This window comes from Schistocerca nitens, chromosome 1 (assembly GCF_023898315.1).
Source record: "Schistocerca nitens isolate TAMUIC-IGC-003100 chromosome 1, iqSchNite1.1, whole genome shotgun sequence".
Taxonomy (NCBI): Eukaryota; Metazoa; Arthropoda; class Insecta; order Orthoptera; family Acrididae; genus Schistocerca; species Schistocerca nitens.
The window spans coordinates 879904315-879924167 of record NC_064614.1 but is presented as its reverse complement, the minus strand read 5'-3'; the positions used below and the strand labels follow the sequence as shown (position 1 = coordinate 879924167).

The 19853-nt window shown below is 43.3% G+C and overlaps 1 protein-coding gene across 2 annotated transcripts in view; it reads left to right on the top strand.

The window, feature by feature from the left end:
- Nucleotides 1-11362, top strand: part of LOC126263870 (transmembrane protein 65) — a 598567-nt gene extending 587205 nt beyond the window's left edge. For both annotated transcript variants that reach the window (XM_049960951.1, XM_049960950.1), the window contains one exon: nucleotides 7662-11362. In XM_049960951.1, coding sequence (XP_049816908.1) covers nucleotides 7662-7781 — 120 coding nt within the window. In that variant the 3' untranslated portion in view covers nucleotides 7782-11362. The remainder of the gene's footprint in view (nucleotides 1-7661) is intronic.
- The last annotated feature ends 8491 nt before the right edge of the window (nucleotides 11363-19853 follow it).

Genomic DNA, 19853 nt, shown 5'->3' with positions numbered 1-19853 from the left:
TGGGAAGATTAAAGCCAAGCCAATCTTGTCATTCAAAACAACCTACGCCGTCTGATCAGCGGGCATTAATGTTGGGTGTGTTCACCTTTCACCTTCGACAGGTTGAACTCTTGTGGGGACACTTCCAAAAATATGCATGCCTCTGGAGGACTGAAATCCATTCTTCCTCAAGAAACGAAACTAGAGAAGTTAGTGACGTTGGACGCGGGACCCACGGCAAGGTCGACGTTCTGACTCGTCCGAAAGATATTTAGGTTCAGGTCAGTCCGTTTCAGGCAAGTAAATTTCCAAAAACTACATTCTCATAGAGCGTGCTTTGTGGCAGGGTATACTGCCATGTCATACGATCATCGTCTACGAACTGTTCGTTTACTATATGCAGTATACAATGCAGTAGGATGTGTTCATATCCTTCCACATTTAGTGTCTTCTTAAGCGCAATAATGGGAGGACACCCTAATCACGAAAAGCACCTCAAGCTGTAACACCACCTCCTCCATACTTCACCGTTGGCACTACATACATTGGTGGCCGAGCGGTTCTAGGCGCTTCAGTCTGGAACCGCGCGACCGCTACGGTCGCAGGTTCGAATCCTGCCTTGGGCATGGCTGTGTGTGATGTCCTTAGGTTAGTTAGGTTTAAGTAGTTCTAAGTTCTAGGGGACTGATGACCTCAGAAGTTGAGTCCCATAGTGCTCAGAGCCATTTGAACCATTTGAACTACATACATTGGCAGGTAAAGTTGTCCTGGCATTTGTCAAACACAAACTCTTCCATCGGATCGCCACAGAGTATAACGTGATTCATCGTTCGAAACCAGCCATTCATTGTACAGCAGCGGCGCTCTTTACACCATATTACGTTCCTCTTATCATTGGCTACGGAAATACGTTGCTTATGAGCAACTGCACGACCAGTGTAGCCAATTCCCTTTAAGTCCCTACTTACAGTTACTGTGCTGCTTGCACTGCTAGTAACACTCTGGAACTCACGAGTGATTCCTTTCGGGAAATTTTTTTGCCATCCTCTTTAACGCTCGACGGTCTCTGTCGGTCAGTACCGGAGGTCTTCCTTGTCTTGGTTTAGCTGTGATCGTTCCTTCGCTTTTCCACTTCACACTCACATCACCTACAGTCAATTTGGGCTGCCTTAGAAGCGTTTAATTGTCCGTGATGGAATTGTTACTCAGTTGACATCCAATAACTAGTCCACGTTCGAACTCACTAAGCTACCCCATTTTGCTGTTACTACTTCTCTGCTGACACCACATTACTCCCTCCTCCTTTTATACTGGTGGGTCCACCTCTCGCGCTGGGCGCTGGCCGAGCGGTTCTAGGCGCTTCAGTCCGTAACCGCGCTGCTGCTACGGTCGCAGGTTCGAATCCTGCCTCGGGCATGGATGTGTGTGACGTCCTTAGGTTAGTTAGGTTGAAGTAGTTTTAAGTTCTAGGGGACTGATGACCTCAGATGTTAAGTCCCATAGTGCTCAGAGCCATTTGAACCGCGTCTCGCGACATCTAGTGATCAGTTCCGTAGGGCCGTCTACATACTTTTGGTCAAATAGTGCACAAAGCGTAAGCCTATAATCTGCACGTCAATCAGACTTACATAATTGCGGATCTGATTTCAAAGGATTTCGAGATTCAGCGCCGACCTGAAATAAAAAGAGATCATCAGGCTCATATGAAATACTGATTGTTGCTGGAAAAACTGTGATTATGAGTGTGCCTCGAAAATTGTGTAAATTCGCGAATAGTGAAACAGGAAAACATGATGTGCTTGCGAGCGTCTCTGTACATAATGAAAAAAAAAATAAAACAAGTATAGAGGCAGTACACAAGTTGCCCACAGCATCAGCTTTGCGAGCTACCTTCCTATCAGGAAGTTGGGATACATTATTTTCGTGCTTCCTCCGTCAATAATTACATGCATTAGAGACAAGCACTCAAAATTTTGTACCATTGTGGTTATGTTGTTAGAGAGTAAAGTGTGTTGTTATGCATTAAATTACATTAATTATACGTATATGCGCGATTGTGGAGCAGTTTTCCATACAGGTAAATACACTCCTGGAAATTGAAATAAGAACACCGTGAATTCATTGTCCCAGGAAGGGGAAACTTTATTGACACATTCCTGGGGTCAGATACATCACATGATCACACTGACAGAACCACAGGCACATAGACACAGGCAACAGAGCATGCACAATGTTGGCACTAGTACAGTGTATATCCACCTTTCGCAGCAATGCAGGCTGCTATTCTCCCATGGAGACGATCGTAGAGATGCTGGATGTAGTCCTGTGGAACGGCTTGCCATGCCATTTCCACCTGGCGCCTCAGTTGGACCAGCGTTCGTGCTGGACGTGCAGACCGCGTGAGACGACGCTTCATCCGGTCCCAAACATGCTCAATGGGGGACAGATCCGGAGATCTTGCTGGCCAGGGTAGTTGACTTACACCTTCTAGAGCACGTTGGGTGGCACGGGATACATGCGGACGTGCATTGTCCTGTTGGAACAGCAAGTTCCCTTGCCGGTCTAGGAATGGTAGAACGATGGGTTCGATGACGGTTTGGATGTACCGTGCACTATTCAGTGTCCCCTCGACGATCACCAGTGGTGTACGGCCAGTGTAGGAGATCGCTCCCCACACCATGATGCCGGGTGTTGGCCCTGTGTGCCTCGGTCGTATGCAGTCCTGACTGTGGCGCTCACCTGCACGGCGCCAAACACGCATACGACCATCATTGGCACCAAGGCAGAAGCGACTCTCATCGCTGAAGACGACACGTCTCCATTCGTCCCTCCATTCACGCCTGTCGCGACACCACTGGAGGCGGGCTGCACGATGTTGGGGCGTGAGCGGAAGACGGCCTAACGGTGTGCGGCACCGTAGCCCAGCTTCATGGAGACGGTTGCGAATGGTCCTCGCCGATACCCCAGGAGCAACAGTGTCCCTAATTTGCTGGGAAGTGGCGGTGCGGTCCCCTACGGCACTGCGTAGGATCCTACGGTCTTGGCGTGCATCCGTGCGTCGCTGCGGTCCGGTCCCAGGTCGACGGGCACGTGCACCTTCCGCCGACCACTGGCGACAACATCGATGTACTGTGGAGACCTCACGCCCCACGTGTTGAGCAATTCGGCGGTACGTCCACCCGGCCTCCCGCATGCCCACTATACGCCCTCGCTCAAAGTCCGTCAACTGCACATACGGTTCACGTCCACGCTGTCGCGGCATGCTACCAGTGTTAAAGACTGCGATGGAGCTCCGTATGCCACGGCAAACTGGCTGACACTGACGGCGGCGGTGCACAAATGCTGCGCAGCTAGCGCCATTCGACGGCCAACACCGCGGTTCCTGGTGTGTCCGCTGTGCCGTGCGTGTGATCATTGCTTGTACAGCCCTCTCGCAGTGTCCGGAGCAAGTATGGTGGGTCTGACACACCGGTGTCAATGTGTTCTTTTTTCCATTTCCAGGAGTGTATAAAGTGCGAGGGTAATTTCTCAATGCATTCAATTACGAGGGTGGCCCAGGAAGTAAAGCATCAAATTTTTTTCTTCAACAATTCTTTATTGAACATAATGAGAATTACACAACGAAAGAATGGTGTTTCATCTATACGCCCTATTTTTCCACGTAATTTGCGTCCTGTTCTATGGCCTGCCTCCTGTGCGAAACAAACCTTAGTATGCCCTGTAGATACCAATCCATGTCATGGTGGCGGAGCCAGTCCTTCAGTGGGTGAATCACCTCCTCATCGTCCTCAAAATGTCTTCCACGAATGGCATCCTTTAATGGAAGTCTGAGGGGGCTAGGTCAGGTGTGTCAGGTGTGTCGTGGAGCTCCGCCGGACCACCATCTGATGACCTCACCCTCCATGTCCAGCGACTACCTACTTCGCCGACAGCAGATGCTCCATAGACTGTACACAAGCGTTTCTGAATATTCCCCACAGTTTCTTTCTCTGCAGTGAGACATGCAGTGACGGCACGTTGCTTGTAACGCACATCACATACAGACGCCGTTTTGAAACTACCCTGCAGCTACGCTATCTGTCGGAAGCGATGGAAACTTGGCGCGCTCATTCAGGAGACTTCAAATAAGACATTTCGCATTCGTAGCATTGCGGTGTACTACTTTCGCGGCAACCCTAGTATTAGCGCAACAGACGAGAAAACATTTGTCACACGATGTGGTACCCAGGTAGCACGTAATGTCTTTTATATGGATGACGTGTTCACTGAAACACACTAGGAACACGAATAGAGAGGGCGGATGAAGGGTCCCGGCGCTCAAGCCGTCAGCTTTTCCGGTCTGATGGACCGTGTGCGATCATAGGGCAACGGGCTTACCGGAGACCACCGCAACTATCTGAACAAACAGTGCGCACACAACTATTGTCGCTCCTCCATGAATGAGAGCAGGAAAGCCAACCACGCTTCTGATCTAGCGCTCGACTCGTAAGTAAGCCGGATTGAATTCTGTGGTGGAAAATCTTCGCCACTAGTATGTAGTCAGCGAGGGGAGGACAAATGCTGGCGTAAAGTTCTTGACTATGCGCCCATGACCTAGAGTAATTCCAAACCATTCTGCAGTGTCTCACTCATAACAACACAAACACAACACCACACTCATCACAGTCACCCACACGACACTGATACACGCTTGACACTTCATAACAGCTCAGAGGAGGGCAAAAGCATAGACCTCCACTAGGCTCTTGTACACTCATTTTCCGATATGGAACTCGAAGTTCTGTTAAAAGCAGGAAAACATGGCCGTCCAAAAGATCGCCGGCCGTTTATCACTGGGTTACAAATTACAAGCAAGCCGTGAAACCCTCTCTTCGATCGTCGACCAATTGAACTTTTAGGCCAATAAAATTCTAAGAACTACACTCCTGGAAATTGAAAAAAGAACACCGTGAATTCATTGTCCCAGGAAGGGGAAACTTTATTGACACATTCCTGGGGTCAGATACATCACATGATCACACTGACAGAACCACAGGCACATAGACACAGGCAACAGAGCATGCACAATGTCGGCACTAGTACAGTGTATATCCACCTTTCGCAGCAATGCAGGCTGCTATTCTCCCATGGAGACGATCGTAGAGATGCTGGATGTAGTCCTGTGGAACGGCTTGCCATGCCATTTCCACCTGGCGCCTCAGTTGGACCAGCGTTCGTGCTGGACGTGCAGACCGCGTGAGACGACGCTTCATCCAGTCCCAAACATGCTCAATGGGGGACAGATCCGGAGATCTTGCTGGCCAGGGTAGTTGACTTACACCTTCTAGAGCACGTTGGGTGGCACGGGATACATGCGGACGTGCATTGTCCTGTTGGAACAGCAAGTTCCCTTGCCGGTCTAGGAATGGTAGAACGATGGGTTCGATGACGGTTTGGATGTACCGTGCACTATTCAGTGTCCCCTCGACGATCACCAGTGGTGTACGGCCAGTGTAGGAGATCGCTCCCCACACCATGATGCCGGGTGTTGGCCCTGTGTGCCTCGGTCGTATGCAGTCCTGATTGTGGCGCTCACCTGCACGGCGCCAAACACGCATACGACCATCATTGGCACCAAGGCAGAAGCGACTCCCATCGCTGAAGACGACACGTCTCCATTCGTCCCTCCATTCACGCCTGTCGCGGCACCACTGGAGGCGGGCTGCACGATGTTGGGGCGTGAGCGGAAGACGGCCTAACGGTGTGCGGGACCGTAGCCCAGCTTCATGGAGACGGTTGCGAATGGTCCTCGCCGATACCCCAGGAGCAACAGTGTCCCTAATTTGCTGGGAAGTGGCGGTGCGGTCCCCTACGGCACTGCGTAGGATCCTACGGTCTTGGCGTGCATCCGTGCGTCGCTGCGGTCCGGTCCCAGGTCGACGGGCACGTGCACCTTCCGCCGACCACTGGCGACAACATCGATGTACTGTGGAGACCTCACGCCCCACGTGTTGAGCAATTCGGCGGTACGTCCACCCGGCCTCCCGCATGCCCACTATACGCCCTCGCTCAAAGTCCGTCAACTGCACATACGGTTCACGTCCACGCTGTCGCGGCATGCTACCAGTGTTAAAGACTGCGATGGAGCTCCGTATGCCACGGCAAACTGGCTGACACTGACGGCGGCGGTGCACAAATGCTGCGCAGCTAGCGCCATTCGACGGCCAACACCGCGGTTCCTGGTGTGTCCGCTGTGCCGTGCGTGTGATCATTGCTTGTACAGCCCTCTCGCAGTGTCCGGAGCAAGTATGGTGGGTCTGACACACCGGTGTCAATGTGTTCTTTTTTCCATTTCCAGGAGTGTATATCGTTGATGGTCTTATAACGCCGTTAGACATTTAGTATACTGAAACATCTACTCCACAGATTATTATTGTGTGCCCTGAGGAAGGCCGCTGCAGAACTTGTTTTAGTTTTTTAACATTTTAATTCTCTATATGTAAAAGTAAATTACCTGACTGACTTGCTCATCATCATCATCACCCAGGCGAGAGCGATGATGATAAAAACTTGAAATGTGGAGAGGACGCTGATTGTTTACTGCAACATCGTTTTGTGAGGGATTGTTCGGAAAATATGTCGCAATTAAGCAATTTCGAAACGGGAACTACGGAAATTGGTATTTGGTTTCTCGGTCAGAAAAAAAAAAACATGCTTCAGCATTTTTGGATATTCAGCCGCTATGGGGGCAAAATAGCGGGTGAATGTGTCTTTTGGAAATAAATAATTATTAAAATAGTACTAAAGCATTTTTAAAGCAACATCCATGGAAATTGGTATTTGAATTTTCGGGTAGAAATAAACAGAATAAGTGTTTCAGTGTTTCTGGAAATTCGCCTCGAAGTGGATAAAAAGGCTTATAAAAATATTTCATTACATAAAGATATTTTTAAATCTAAATCGGCTTTGTAAATTGAAATTAAATTTCTCGAGAAATTTGTGGTAGGGTATAAAATTTGTATGGAAACATCACATGAATTGGAAAGACAAGACGTAGAGAGACCTCCAAATCCAGCATCCAGAATCGCTGTTTGGTCAGAACGACATTCCGAAAAGACCATGCTTGCAAGTTTAGAAGATGCACGATTAGTGAACAACATAAAAGTTCATTTTAAGAAAACAAAATAAATAAATAAATAAAAATAAAAAAATCTTCGTGGACCATACAATCTACACAAGGGAAACAGCGGGCGATAAGCTAGTATTTTACAGGATGGCTTGGCAGTACACGCAGAGAGATTTTAGTGCAATTGACGCAGCCCGTGCAAGCATATGTTTTTATAATAATGATCCCTCCAGTTTATTTTGTACTTCAAAAATGGTTCAAGTGGCTCTGAGCACTATGGGACTCAACATCTGAGGTCATCAGTCCCCTAGAACTTAAACATAACTAACCTAAGGACATCACACACATCCCTGCCCGAGGCAGGATTCGAACCTGCGACCGTAGCGGTCGCGCGGTTCCAGATTGAGGTGGCTAGAACCGCTCGGCCACCCCGGTCGGCTATTTTGTACTTCTTTACAAAATAGTGACCTGCATTTTTTATAGGCAGAGCTAGCTGCTTACTAGCGCTCCTGTACTGTGCTACAGGATAGGGCATGGGAAGTACAGTAAGCTGAGGTAATTTTGGGTGTGTTCGCAGGGCCGCGTGTTCGGCGTGACGCTGGGCTGCCTGCTCGGCATGACGCCGCTGCTCTTCCTCAACAAGCAGCCTTCCAGCGCGTCCCAGCAGCAGCAGCAGCAGGACGCAGAGCCCACATGAATCACCGCCACCGCTGTGACATCGCGCAACTGTAGTTCTAGTACACCCGTATGCCATCCTACGTGGACAGAAAATTTTCCTTTGTGTTCATTGGTATCTGGATTGTGCTGCACATTAGTCAGCATGGATTGTTTTGGATATGAAATCTTTTCTCTCCTTCTGTGAACTTTCCTGTGAATGCTAACATGTATATGTGACGAAAATGAAACACCAACACAATTAGATTTTATATAAAAACCTAAATAAAAAGAAATGCACCCACGGTTTATGACACCATGTTTCCACAGCTTTTCAACAGGTAACATGCACAACAGCAATAGATTTTTAATTTTATTTACCAATTATCAAAAGTTATTGATAAGTTAAAAAAAGAAGCTGTTGAGGAGGTTTGGTTTGTTATTCATTTTGTATTAATCTCACACAAACCAGAACATTTTAACCGTATTTTAGATTGTAATTCACTTTTTTACAATTTTTGTTGCATTATTACTTTTTAATCTTTAACCAGTGTTGCACAGCTTCAATTTATTTAAAGGTCGACATGACAAAGCCAGTAAAAGATGCTGTGATGTGTATTTATTTACAGATAACTATTTTTGGTCAAGCCCCAGATTAACATTACCTCAGATTAAAGGAGGTTTTCTTCACATCAAACACATAACTGGAAACAACCATATCAAACCTTATGAAATGGTAATCCGAGACTTGAAGACGATTACTTGACAGATGGGTTGTTCATAAATAAAGCCACATTACAGCAGCTTTCAATGGTTTTGTGATGCCACTTTTTAAAACTATTTCTTCTCTGTTATTTTATGGCTGACCATTATGTCTTCTGTTATTTTCAGTAATATTATTTTGATTTTTTCGCCTTGGTTGAATGTTAGACTTCTGGGATATGCTCAGTCTTCGAACAAAAATTTTTTTGGAATAAATATAAGAAAAGAACTTAATAAGAGTAACCATAGTTCTTTCATGTATGGAACAGAGTCTGGCCATCTCCCTACTCTGTAGAAGTACGTTTTGTTTGTGCTAATGACGGTGATAACCACATATCTCTTGTGATCTAAGACTTTATAACATACTTGTTGATTAAACTATTCTAATGTGTGGTGACAGATATGCTTATCAGAACTTCAGACGACAGAAAAATATTTCTTGACAAGATCCTGTAGCTGAGTCACCATCAGTGTTTTAGTCCTAGCCATCTTACAGAAACCAAAATTTGCTAAGGATCCCCTGAATTGCTTTACTGTCCTTGCAAATATCTTTTTCTCCTTCTTCTTAATTTCAAAGCAGTGGCTATAATCAGTGGAAACCTTACACTTGTATTAAGTATGCTAATGATTCTCAGATAGAATTTAACACAGAGTACATATGGGAAAATGTTGACTACATTATTAGTATTACAATAGCAAAGCTAAAATAACGTAATGTTGTCAACAAATAAAATTGTTGATCAACAAACAAAACTATTTAACAAAATACTGTTATTGTTATTTTTGAGATATCTCCTAATTTTTACATGATTTGCTTGCTAAGCAAAGAAAATAATATGGTTTGTTAATTGGTTTGCGCAGCAAATTTGTAGTGTTACAATACATCATTATTTGATTATTGTTTTGAGTTCTCTTGTACCTCATCATCAGTTTACGATTTTTTGAAGACTGAGGTATAATTTTGTGAATGTATAAACCCCTTTCGTGCAGTCACTATTCCAAAACTGAACGTTAATCCTCTCTATTATAATAAAAAGATGATCCCAATGTTTTTGGACACAGTTATATTTACTGCTGTAAATCGTTATTTCTGTCTTAACATACATTAATTTGTAGATAAACTGTTTGACAATATCATATTTTAATGTTTCAGCTTCAAGAATGTATAATGTTGGTCTCATTGTTAATATGAACTTATTGTTTATTTTTGTTAACAGAATAATATATGTATATATCTATGTTGTAAAAATATTTATTTTTAGCAAATTTATGATATTGCTTGATTGTTCTGACAAAACTATAATATATTTTATAAATTTTAATTAATTTTTAGTAAATTAAATGAATTACAGCCTAACTACCCATAGCTATACATAGTAACAGATTGCTGTCATCCAGCAAGTCCTCTAAAGAGTTTTTTTTGTTTCTCAGATGTATAGTTTGGAATTGAAGCCTATTATAATTCATAGCATCTAAAATTATTTCTGTGAAACGAAATCTACATGTGCTTCATATACACAAATGATAAGAAATAACAATGCTGTAACTGCACTTACGAAAATGTTAGACATATGACAAGGAGAAATACAATGTAATATTATTCCTTTGCTTAAGGAAGACACTTAATAGCTGTCTGTCCCTGCTCAAGTTATAAGGGAAGTTAGAAGCTTTGTAGCAGCAGATATCACATGCATCTCTGTATTATGTAACACTCTCACATCTGATAGGACCAAAACACATAATGATTCACAAACTCACTCAATGAGCTTCAGTAGGATGCTTTTTTTCTTCTATTTTGTAAGAAACTAGTTAGCATCAAACATATATTGCTGTTGTAACTAATAGCTTAGATACTGAAAATTCTGGTGCTACATGAATGTTATTTTGTAGTACACATGACTCTGAAGAAAACTGGCATGTACTTACAAGAACTGAATTCAAAAATGAAAGTATTGTAATGAGGTCCACAAAATTTATTACTGAGAAGATCCAAATATCTAATGAATAATTATATTACTATGAAGTTTGATGTGCCCATGTATCTTCCATAGTTATCAGATGGAGCAGGTGCAGATTACCAATTTACATTTGACATTTATCTTTTTTCCTTGAATTTTTATGAAGTTCAAAAAACTACTATTAAAATTAAGTTGATACCTAATTCTGTGTAGTTGGTTCAGTTTTGGTTTGACGAGCTTTTCTCTTAGGGATAACTAGAAACCACAGTTGTCTAGTTTTTAAATTATCCTTACTGGATTTATTTGATTTTGATATATAATATGTACACAATTACTATTTTGGTATCGGTGTTCTTCGTATTCTATTTGCACTGTGCACTTGAAGATGTGAATATTAAAGGATCTGGCACCTTATGAGGGTGGTCTGAGTCATGTTCATAAAGTGCTCAATTTGTGATATGTAAATGAATTTAATTACTAGTCAGTGTTACAATTCTGCTACAGACATACATCTTTTTCCATTTTGAAATCTATCAGAATGACTCAGTGTTGTGTTAAGTGTGACATGATTCTGAAATGGATTACAGTGCTACAATTATTTGCATCCCATTATAAGAATTGTGGTGCTTTAACTGTCTTGAGAGTCTGACGTTTTTCTATTAATTCCAGCTGAAACTACCCGCAGATGTGCACATAATAATTATAAACAACAGAAACAGTGTTGGAACAGAAATATATTTTTAACGGCCTCAGAATGTTAAAAATAGCTGCTGTATATTTCATATGAAACAGATCTATTTCATGTTATGAGTGACTGCCAGTACTTCACAAGAAACTTCTTGTAATAACTATTTTCGCAGAAAGCAACTTCCTTCTTGTATTGTTTGAGAAAATAATTAAAATATCCAAGCAATAACGCACTGTATCTTTGATTTTTAACAGTATTTTGTCAATTTTCTGTCACCGTTATTTTCAAATCCCTCATAAAATGAAGTTATGGTCACCACATTGCTTCACTGGACATTATCCTTACCTTCTCCCATCCTTACGACTAACCTGGTTATTAGGAGACCTACAGTTGATGTGGACACAAAATCACCACGTAAATTACATTTTTGCAAAATAAAAATCATTGGTGGAGATAAATTAAGCTATAGGCGAGAAAAAAATACTGCAGCAGACTGAGGATTGTAATGTGAAGAGGCTGATATTTCAAATCTGTTCTTACATGAGGTTTTCGTACAAATGGGTTTTAAGAAATTTGACACAGGCTGACCAACATTTTTGGAAATCATAATGTCAACCTGTAGAAAGTATAGTGATGTTTATATGACTGTAGATAGTCGTAAACACTAAAACGAGATATATGAAGACAGTAACTGTTCTCGAAAGAACAGATACCATTGATGACCGTGCAGCTTCTCTAGAATAAATGATAATTAATTGAAACCCTGAGCTGCAAATAGGTGTTGTTGATATACCTCGATGGCGACAGCTGAAAATGTGTGCCCCGACCGGGACTCGAACCCGGGATCTCCTACTTGCATGGTACGCGCTCTATCCATCTGAGCCACCGAGGACACAGATAAATAGCGCGACTGCAGGGACTTATGCCTTGCACGCTTCCCGTTAGACCCTGTCCACAATCTACATAAGTAATGTGCCTAATAGATATTTGCCCATCCACTCATTACTCGCGCACACTAAGGTGACGGTTCCCGTAAGAGTTCAGGTAACCTGTGCGCATTCGCACAGACGAGGGTCAATAGCTGGGGAGCCTTTAACTATATATATGAAGACAGTAACTGTTCTCGAAAGAACAGATACCACTGATGACCGTGCACCTTCTCTAGAATAAATGATAATTAATTGAAACTCTGAGCTGCCGAGAAGTGTTTTTGATGTACCTCAATGAGAATAGCTGAAAATGTGTGCCCCGACCGGTACTCGACCCCGGGATCTCCTGCTTACATGGCAGACGCTCTATCCATCTGAGCCACCGAGGACACAGATGAATAGGGCGACTGCAGGGACTTATCTAAAATCCATTTTTTGCGTGTGGATTGTCGAACAAACTGTTCAAGACAGGTGTCAGAAAATGTTTTGAGGGACATTAGGCTGTGGACCGGAAATAGCTGGAAGTTGCGGGGCGCAAATGTAATTTTTCAATTTAGAAAACTTTATTACGACTCGAAGCTACACTATAACAAAAATATGTTTACATACAATAAATGTGAATGGTAATAGGAAATTACAACAACAAAACAAAATATGATCAAAGGCTAAAATTCAGACTGATGTGTCATGCATGGTAGCACATATTCAATAGCTGATTGTCTCAGATCGTAGTCAATTAAGATTTTTTTTCATTCCACACAAAAGTGTAAAAATACCAACTTAATCAGCAGTGACTTAGTGTGTCGACTGGACTTTATCATAAATGTATGATTAATAAACAATAAAACTTTTAGTCTGTCAATGAAATGAAATTATGATACTACAGGCTGGGGGCACCCCACATGTGGTTGCTCAGTCACCTAGTTAGTGCAAGTTCAAATGGTTCAAATGGCGCTGAGCACTATGGGACTCAACTGCTGAGGTCATTAGTCCCCTAGAACTTAGAACTACTTAAACCTAACTAACCTAAGGACATCACAAACATCCATGCCCGAGGCAGGATTCGAACCTGCGACCGTAGCGGTCTCGCGGTTCCAGACTGTAGCGCCTTTAACCGCACGGCCACTTCGGCCGGCTTAGTGCAAGTCTCTGACGCCACTTCGGCGACTTGCGTGTCACTGGTGAAATGATGATGATAACATCACAACACAGCCCACCCACTCCCAGAGCGGATAACATCTCTCACCGAACCTAGGATCCCTGAAAGTCGTTCAGCCATGCTGGCTACTCAGCGATGGATGCGGACGACTACCCATGAGACCACTTGAAAAATTAAGATGACATGAGTCACTGGATTGGTTTACGAAAAGGATAATAGATCTTACGTTAATTTAGTACTGGACCCCGTTCTGGAAGAGTCAAAGCCTTTTTGGTGGTGTGGTGACAGCAACTACTGAGCACAGTTGATAGTCTAAGTTCCACACGAGAATACCAGTCGAGGGCCACGGGAGGCCGAATTGGAGGAGGCGAAATTTCCTGGGTGACGGCTGGCTGTTGGTAGTGACTGCAATGCAGTATCCTCCAGATTGCGTTGCTGCCGGGACCGAGTGATGCAGATCCTAGTATCCTTAGGAATTTCTTGCAGTGGTTCAGGAACTGAACTGGCCAGACGCCATCCTAAATACACGCCCAGTGGAGTGATAGCTGCTCGATGCTTGGATGGCACAAGATTCGCAGAGACGAAGTAGTGCTTGCTACTGTGGCACTGTTGTCTGGGATGAGCGCACCACCGGCGACGAGGATGGCACATCTCGTAGTGAAACTAGAGCAGCTTACGCCCGTGGTACCGGCTGGAGTTCCACTTCAAAAGAGACCGCCTTGTTTCGGACTCAGTTCAGCTGGCTATGGTTGATACACGGTTCCTGGTGTACTGCTGCTGCCTGCATCTGCCAAGGGAGTGTACCCTGCAGCGCCAGAGCACAGGCAACAAGCAGACCATGCCTGCAATGGAAGTAGCTGTGGTCGGAGGTGACGGCTTTGGGTACATAACAAGCAGCGGAATAATCTTAAAAATAAATACAAAAAATGGGTTCTGTTACCAACTTCGACAGGAAAATCGACCCGAATAAATTGCAAAATGCAATAAGTGAACTGATGTACCTATCATTCCATATTTAAATCTTCGTGGTTGAGGGGATACATATGTCCCACTAAAGTAACGTTTAGTTTTGAGCGTCTGTGCGTCTAAATCGCATATCTCTCTATTGGTAGCATGTAGTGACATGCTTTTCTGACTCGGAGAAAAATTCATCAGACCATGGAGTGGACATACAGAACGCTGCGAGCCGTCAAATGGGGTGGCGTGTGTTCATAGGTGGCAATATACATTTGTTTCACGAATCACCGTCTTCTCCATTCCAAGAATGTCTGAAATGACTAATTGTGTTTGCTTATACATCATGGATACTGTTTTGAAACATTACTCCACAACCCAGAAATTCTGATGGTTAGTAGCCTACGAAATTTTTATGTTGTGGGATGTATATCTCCCAGAAAATTTCATAGAATGTAGAAAACGTTGGTGTGTGGCATGTCAAAGACACCTTAAAATATATCGGGTTGAATATCAGGAGAATAAATGTGTTTTGATAACTGGTTTATTATAGAGGGTTTCTCAGAAAATAATGCACCGATTTTTTTTTTCTTCAACAATTCTTTATTGAGAATGTGATTTTCACTCTTCAGCGGAGTGTGCGCTGATATGAAACTTCATGGCAGATTAAAACTGTGTGCCGGACCGAGACTCCAGCCCGCATCTCGTGGTCGTGCGGTAGCGTTCTCGCTTCCCACGCCCGGGTTCCCGGGTTCGATTCCCGGCGGGGTCAGGGATTTTCTCTGCCTCGTGATGGCTGGGTGTTGTGTGCTGTCCTTAGGTTAGTTAGGTTTAAGTAGTTCTAAGTTCTAGGGGACTGATGACCATAGCTGTTAAGTCCCATAGTGCTCAGAGCCATTTTTTGAACCGAGACTCCAACTCGGGACCTTTGCCTTTCGCGGGCAAGTGCTCTACCAACTTTTTTTACTTTTTTTGACATAATGGTGTAACAATAACAAACATAAACTGCTTCTAGCATTTTTTAATATATAAGACGATGACCTTCATAAAATAAAATATTTCTGGGAAACGTAAATAGGTCGACTTTGTTTTTTTTACACAATAGTGAAAAAATATCCTGCTTCTGTGAGTACAAAACAATAACGGACCACGTTCCTCTTTTGGGCGCGTACCTCGCTAATCCCGTTATACCTCGCGTTGGTGTCGGGTACGTCTTCACTTGTGTTGGTGGATCTTCTCCACTGTCCTGGTCGTTTCTTGTTCTGATACTTATAGGCAATAATTACATTCTCCTACCCGGGACACCCCAACTGGGTGGGGGATCAAGCAAGGCACTCTCTAAAAAATTAGTGTAATATGTACGACATCTCGGATGTCTCATAAGCTGTGAGTGATATTCTTGTAGTAAGGCCCAAAAGTCGAGCACATTCTTACTGCCGTCTCGGAAAAGATAACGCACAGTCAAACCTCGAATCCAAGTCACTGCGTTTGTCTTCGTTCGGGGATAATATGTCATATCTGGGAGAAGTAGTATCCGTGGTTCTATTGCTTGCGGCCCCACCCGAAGGAGGAAGGCGATCATTTTTTGACCAAGCACCGTACGTCTGCCGAAGGCCCGCATATCAGGCGAGTTAGCTACCCAAGCACGACTCACGCCCCGGCCTCACAGCTTTACTTCTGCCAGTATCTCGTCTCCTACCTTCCAAACTTCACAGAAGCTCTCCTGCAAGGTTCGCACCACTCGTCATTTGCCAAATAGCATTAAAAGTCTGACAGGTTGGCAACTAGCCTTTAAAGACAAATTAAAAGAATTTCTGAATGATAACATCTATTTAATAGAGGATTTTTTGATATGAAGTAGTAACTGAAAAAAGTTAATTATATCGTGTAAAGTAACCTTACGTTAAACTGACACATTCCACATCATTACAAAACGTTGTAATTATAACCTGTGGAACAAGTGAAAATGACCGAGCGAGGTGGCGCAGTGGTTAGACACTGGACTCGCATTCGGAAGGACGACGGTTCAATCCCACGTCCAGCCATCCTGATTTAGGTTTTCCGTGATTTCCCTAAATCACTCCAGGCAAATGCCGGGATGGTTCCTCTCAAAGGGCACGGCCGACTTCCTTCCCCATCCTTTCCTAATCCGATGAGACCGATGACCAAGCTGTCTGGTCTTCCCCAAACCAACCAACCAACCAACCAACAAGTGATAATGCAATGTAACAGTAGGGGACGAAAGACGACTTCCCAGTCTTACACCCTTTTTAATCTGTACCATTCATTCTTCGTCTTTCCCTGTTATTGCTCCCTCTTGGTTCTCGCACATATTGTGTATTACCCTTCTTTCCCTATACCTTATCCCATATCTCTCAGGATTTCGAGCGTTTTACATTTTAAGCTGTCAAACGCTTTGTCCAAGTCGACAAATTCTATGAACATGTCTTGATTTTTCATCAGCCTTGCTTTCATTAACAACCACAACTTTAGATCTGGTCCCTTTACATTTCGTAAAGCCAAACTGATCGTCATCTAACAGACCCTCAATTTTCTTTTCCATTCTTCTGTATATTATTCTTCTCAGCAACTTGGATGCACGAGCTGTTAAGCTGATTGTACGACAATTCTCACACTTTATGGCTCTTGCAATCCTGGGAATTATGTGGTTCATGTTTTTTCCGAAAGCCTGATGAAATATCGCCAGTCTCATACATTCTGCACACCAACGTGAATAATCGTTTTGTTGTGACTTCCCCCAGATGAAATAATGTTATCTATCCCTTCTGCCTTATTTGATTTTAAGTCTTCCAAAGCTCTTCTAAATTCTGATTCTAATACTGGAACATCTATCTCTTCCCTATCGACTCCTATTTCAATCTACCACGTCATCGGATAAATACACCCCATCATAGAGGCCCCCCAGTGTTCTCTTTCCACCTATCCTATCTCTCCTCTGCACTTAACAGTGGAATTCCCGTTGCGCTCTTGAATGTTACCGCCCTTGCTTTTAATTTCAACAAAAGTTGTTTTGCCCTTTCTGTATGCTGAGTCAGTCCTTCTGTCAATCATTTCTTTTTCGATTTCTTCACATTTTTCATAAAGCCATTTGACCTTAGATTACCTGAAATTCCTACGTATTTCATTCCTAAGTAACTTTACTTCTGTATCCCTGAATTTTTCTGGACATTTTTGTCCTTATTTGTTTCCTAACTAACTTGTATTTCTGTAGCCCTATATTTTTCTGAACGTGTTTGTACTTCTTCTTTCGTCGACGAATTGAAATATTTCTTCTGTTACCCATGGTTTCTTCGCAGTTAGTTTCGCTTAACTGCGTTTTTCTCTTCATTCGCCCTGTCTGCCCTTTCATAGACGTCCATTTCTCTTCAACAGTAGCGCGTACTGAGTCATTCATTATCGCAGTACCTATAGCCCCAGAGAACTTCAAGCTTATGTCTTCATACCTTAGTACTTCCTATCTCACTTCTTTGCGCAGTAATTATTCCTGACTTGTTTCTTAAACTTTAGCCTACTCTTTATCATCATCAAATTGTGATCTGAATCTATATACGCCCCTGCGTACGCCTTACAATCCAATATTTGATTTCAGAATCTCTGTCTTACAATAATGTAATCTAACTGAGATATTCCCTTATCTCCCGGCCTTTTCGAAATATACTTCTTCCTCTTGTAATTCTTTAACAGAGTATTCTCTATTACAAGCTGAAATTATTGCAAAATTCGATTAGTTTTTCTACTCTCTCATTCCTACTACCGAGCCCATATTCTTCCGTAAACATTTCTTCAACTCCTTCCGCTATGACCGCATTCGAATCCCCCACGACTATTAGCTTTACATTTCCCTTTCCGTACAGTATTGCCCATTAAGTATCTTCATACACTTTATTTATCGATCTTCTGCTTTCGACGTCGGCATGTGTACCTGAACTATTGTTTTCGGTGTTTTCTTGCTGTCGACTTTGGTTTAGAACAATGCTGACAATGAACTGCTCACAGTGACTCATTCTCTGTCCATTTCTTATTCATAACGAATCCTACTTCCGTAATACCATTTTCTGGTGCTGTTGATATGACCCTATACTCGTCTGATCGAAAACTTTTGTCCTCTTTCCATTTCACTTCACTTACGCCCACTAAATCTGGGCTGAGCCTTAGCATTTTTCTTTTCAGGTTTTATAGCTTCCCTGCCACGTTTAAGCATCTGACATTCGACACCCCGACTCGCAGAATGTTATTCTTTCGTTGGTTGTTCAATATTTTTCTAATGTTCACCTCCACCAGAATCCCCTCTTTGTTATCCGAATGGTGGATCTAGTCCGGAATCTTTTACCAATGGAATCAAAACACTTGTTAAATTAGATGCTCCAAGTCCTGTGGATACACTTTATATCTTTAATGGAGTGTTTTCTATTGCCTTCTGCATCCTCATGCCGTTGATCATTGCTGATTCTTCCGCCTTTTAGGGGCAGTTTCCCACCCCGTGAGCAAGAGAATGCCCTTAACCTCTGTCCGCTCCTCCGCCCTCTTTGACAAGAGCATTGGTAGAGTGAGGGTGACTTCTTACACCGGAAGTCTTCGGCTTCCATTGCTGTTGATTTTTATTCAAAATTTAAGCAGTGGTGGGTCTCGAATCAGGAACCGAGAACATTTTGATTGCTAATCAATGATGCTGTCCATATACAAAAGGTACACTATCCTGAAGCTTATAAAACAGCAACGGCGCTGCAAAATATTAGAGCATTGTGTCAGTTGTTGTGCACGTTTCCTGCAACAACCAGGCGCACAGATAGTTCTTTCTCAAGTTATGACATACGAAGACATATCTTGGCAATAGGATGATATAAAATCCTTTAAATGAACTGGCGATGATGTATATCCATCAACAAGTGTTTTGTATCTTCTACAGGAGACACAAGAGGAAACTTTAGCTACATCTTATTTAATAATAACTGTAATAAAATTATGTTTCTAATATGTGCTACACAGTATTGAATGACCACAGGTTGCAAATGTGAAATGTTGGTATATTAATAAGCGGTATAATCAGAATGTTGAATGCAAGCATACAAAGGTGCCAGATGTCAGTTTGTGGCGTGGATTCCCATACCTGTGGCAGGTGGTCGGTCAGTACAGAGATGTTTAATGCTGTTTGTGGACGACCCTGGAGTTGTCGTCTGATGACGTCCCGTATGTGCTCGACTGGGAACAGATTTGGTGATCGAGCAGGCCATGTCTATACTCTGTAGAACATCTTGGGTTACAACAGAAGTATGCGGGCGAGCAGTATTCTGTCGGAAAACACCGCTTGGAATACTGTTCATGAAAGGCTGCACGACAGTTCGGGTCAGCAGATTCATGGGCATATTTGCAGTCAAGGTGTGTGGGATAACCACGAGAGTGCTCCTGCTGTCGTACGAAATCGCACCGCAGACCAAACTCGAGGAGTAGGACCAGTGTGTCTAAAACTCTGACAGGCTGGTTGCAAGCCTTCATCTGGTCGCCTCCTAACCAACACATGGCTATCACTGACACCGAGGCAGAACCAACTTTCATCAGAAAACACAACATACCTACACCCTGACCTCCAATGAGCTCTCACTTGCCACCACTGCAGGCGCAAATGACGGTAGTTTGTGGTCAGTGG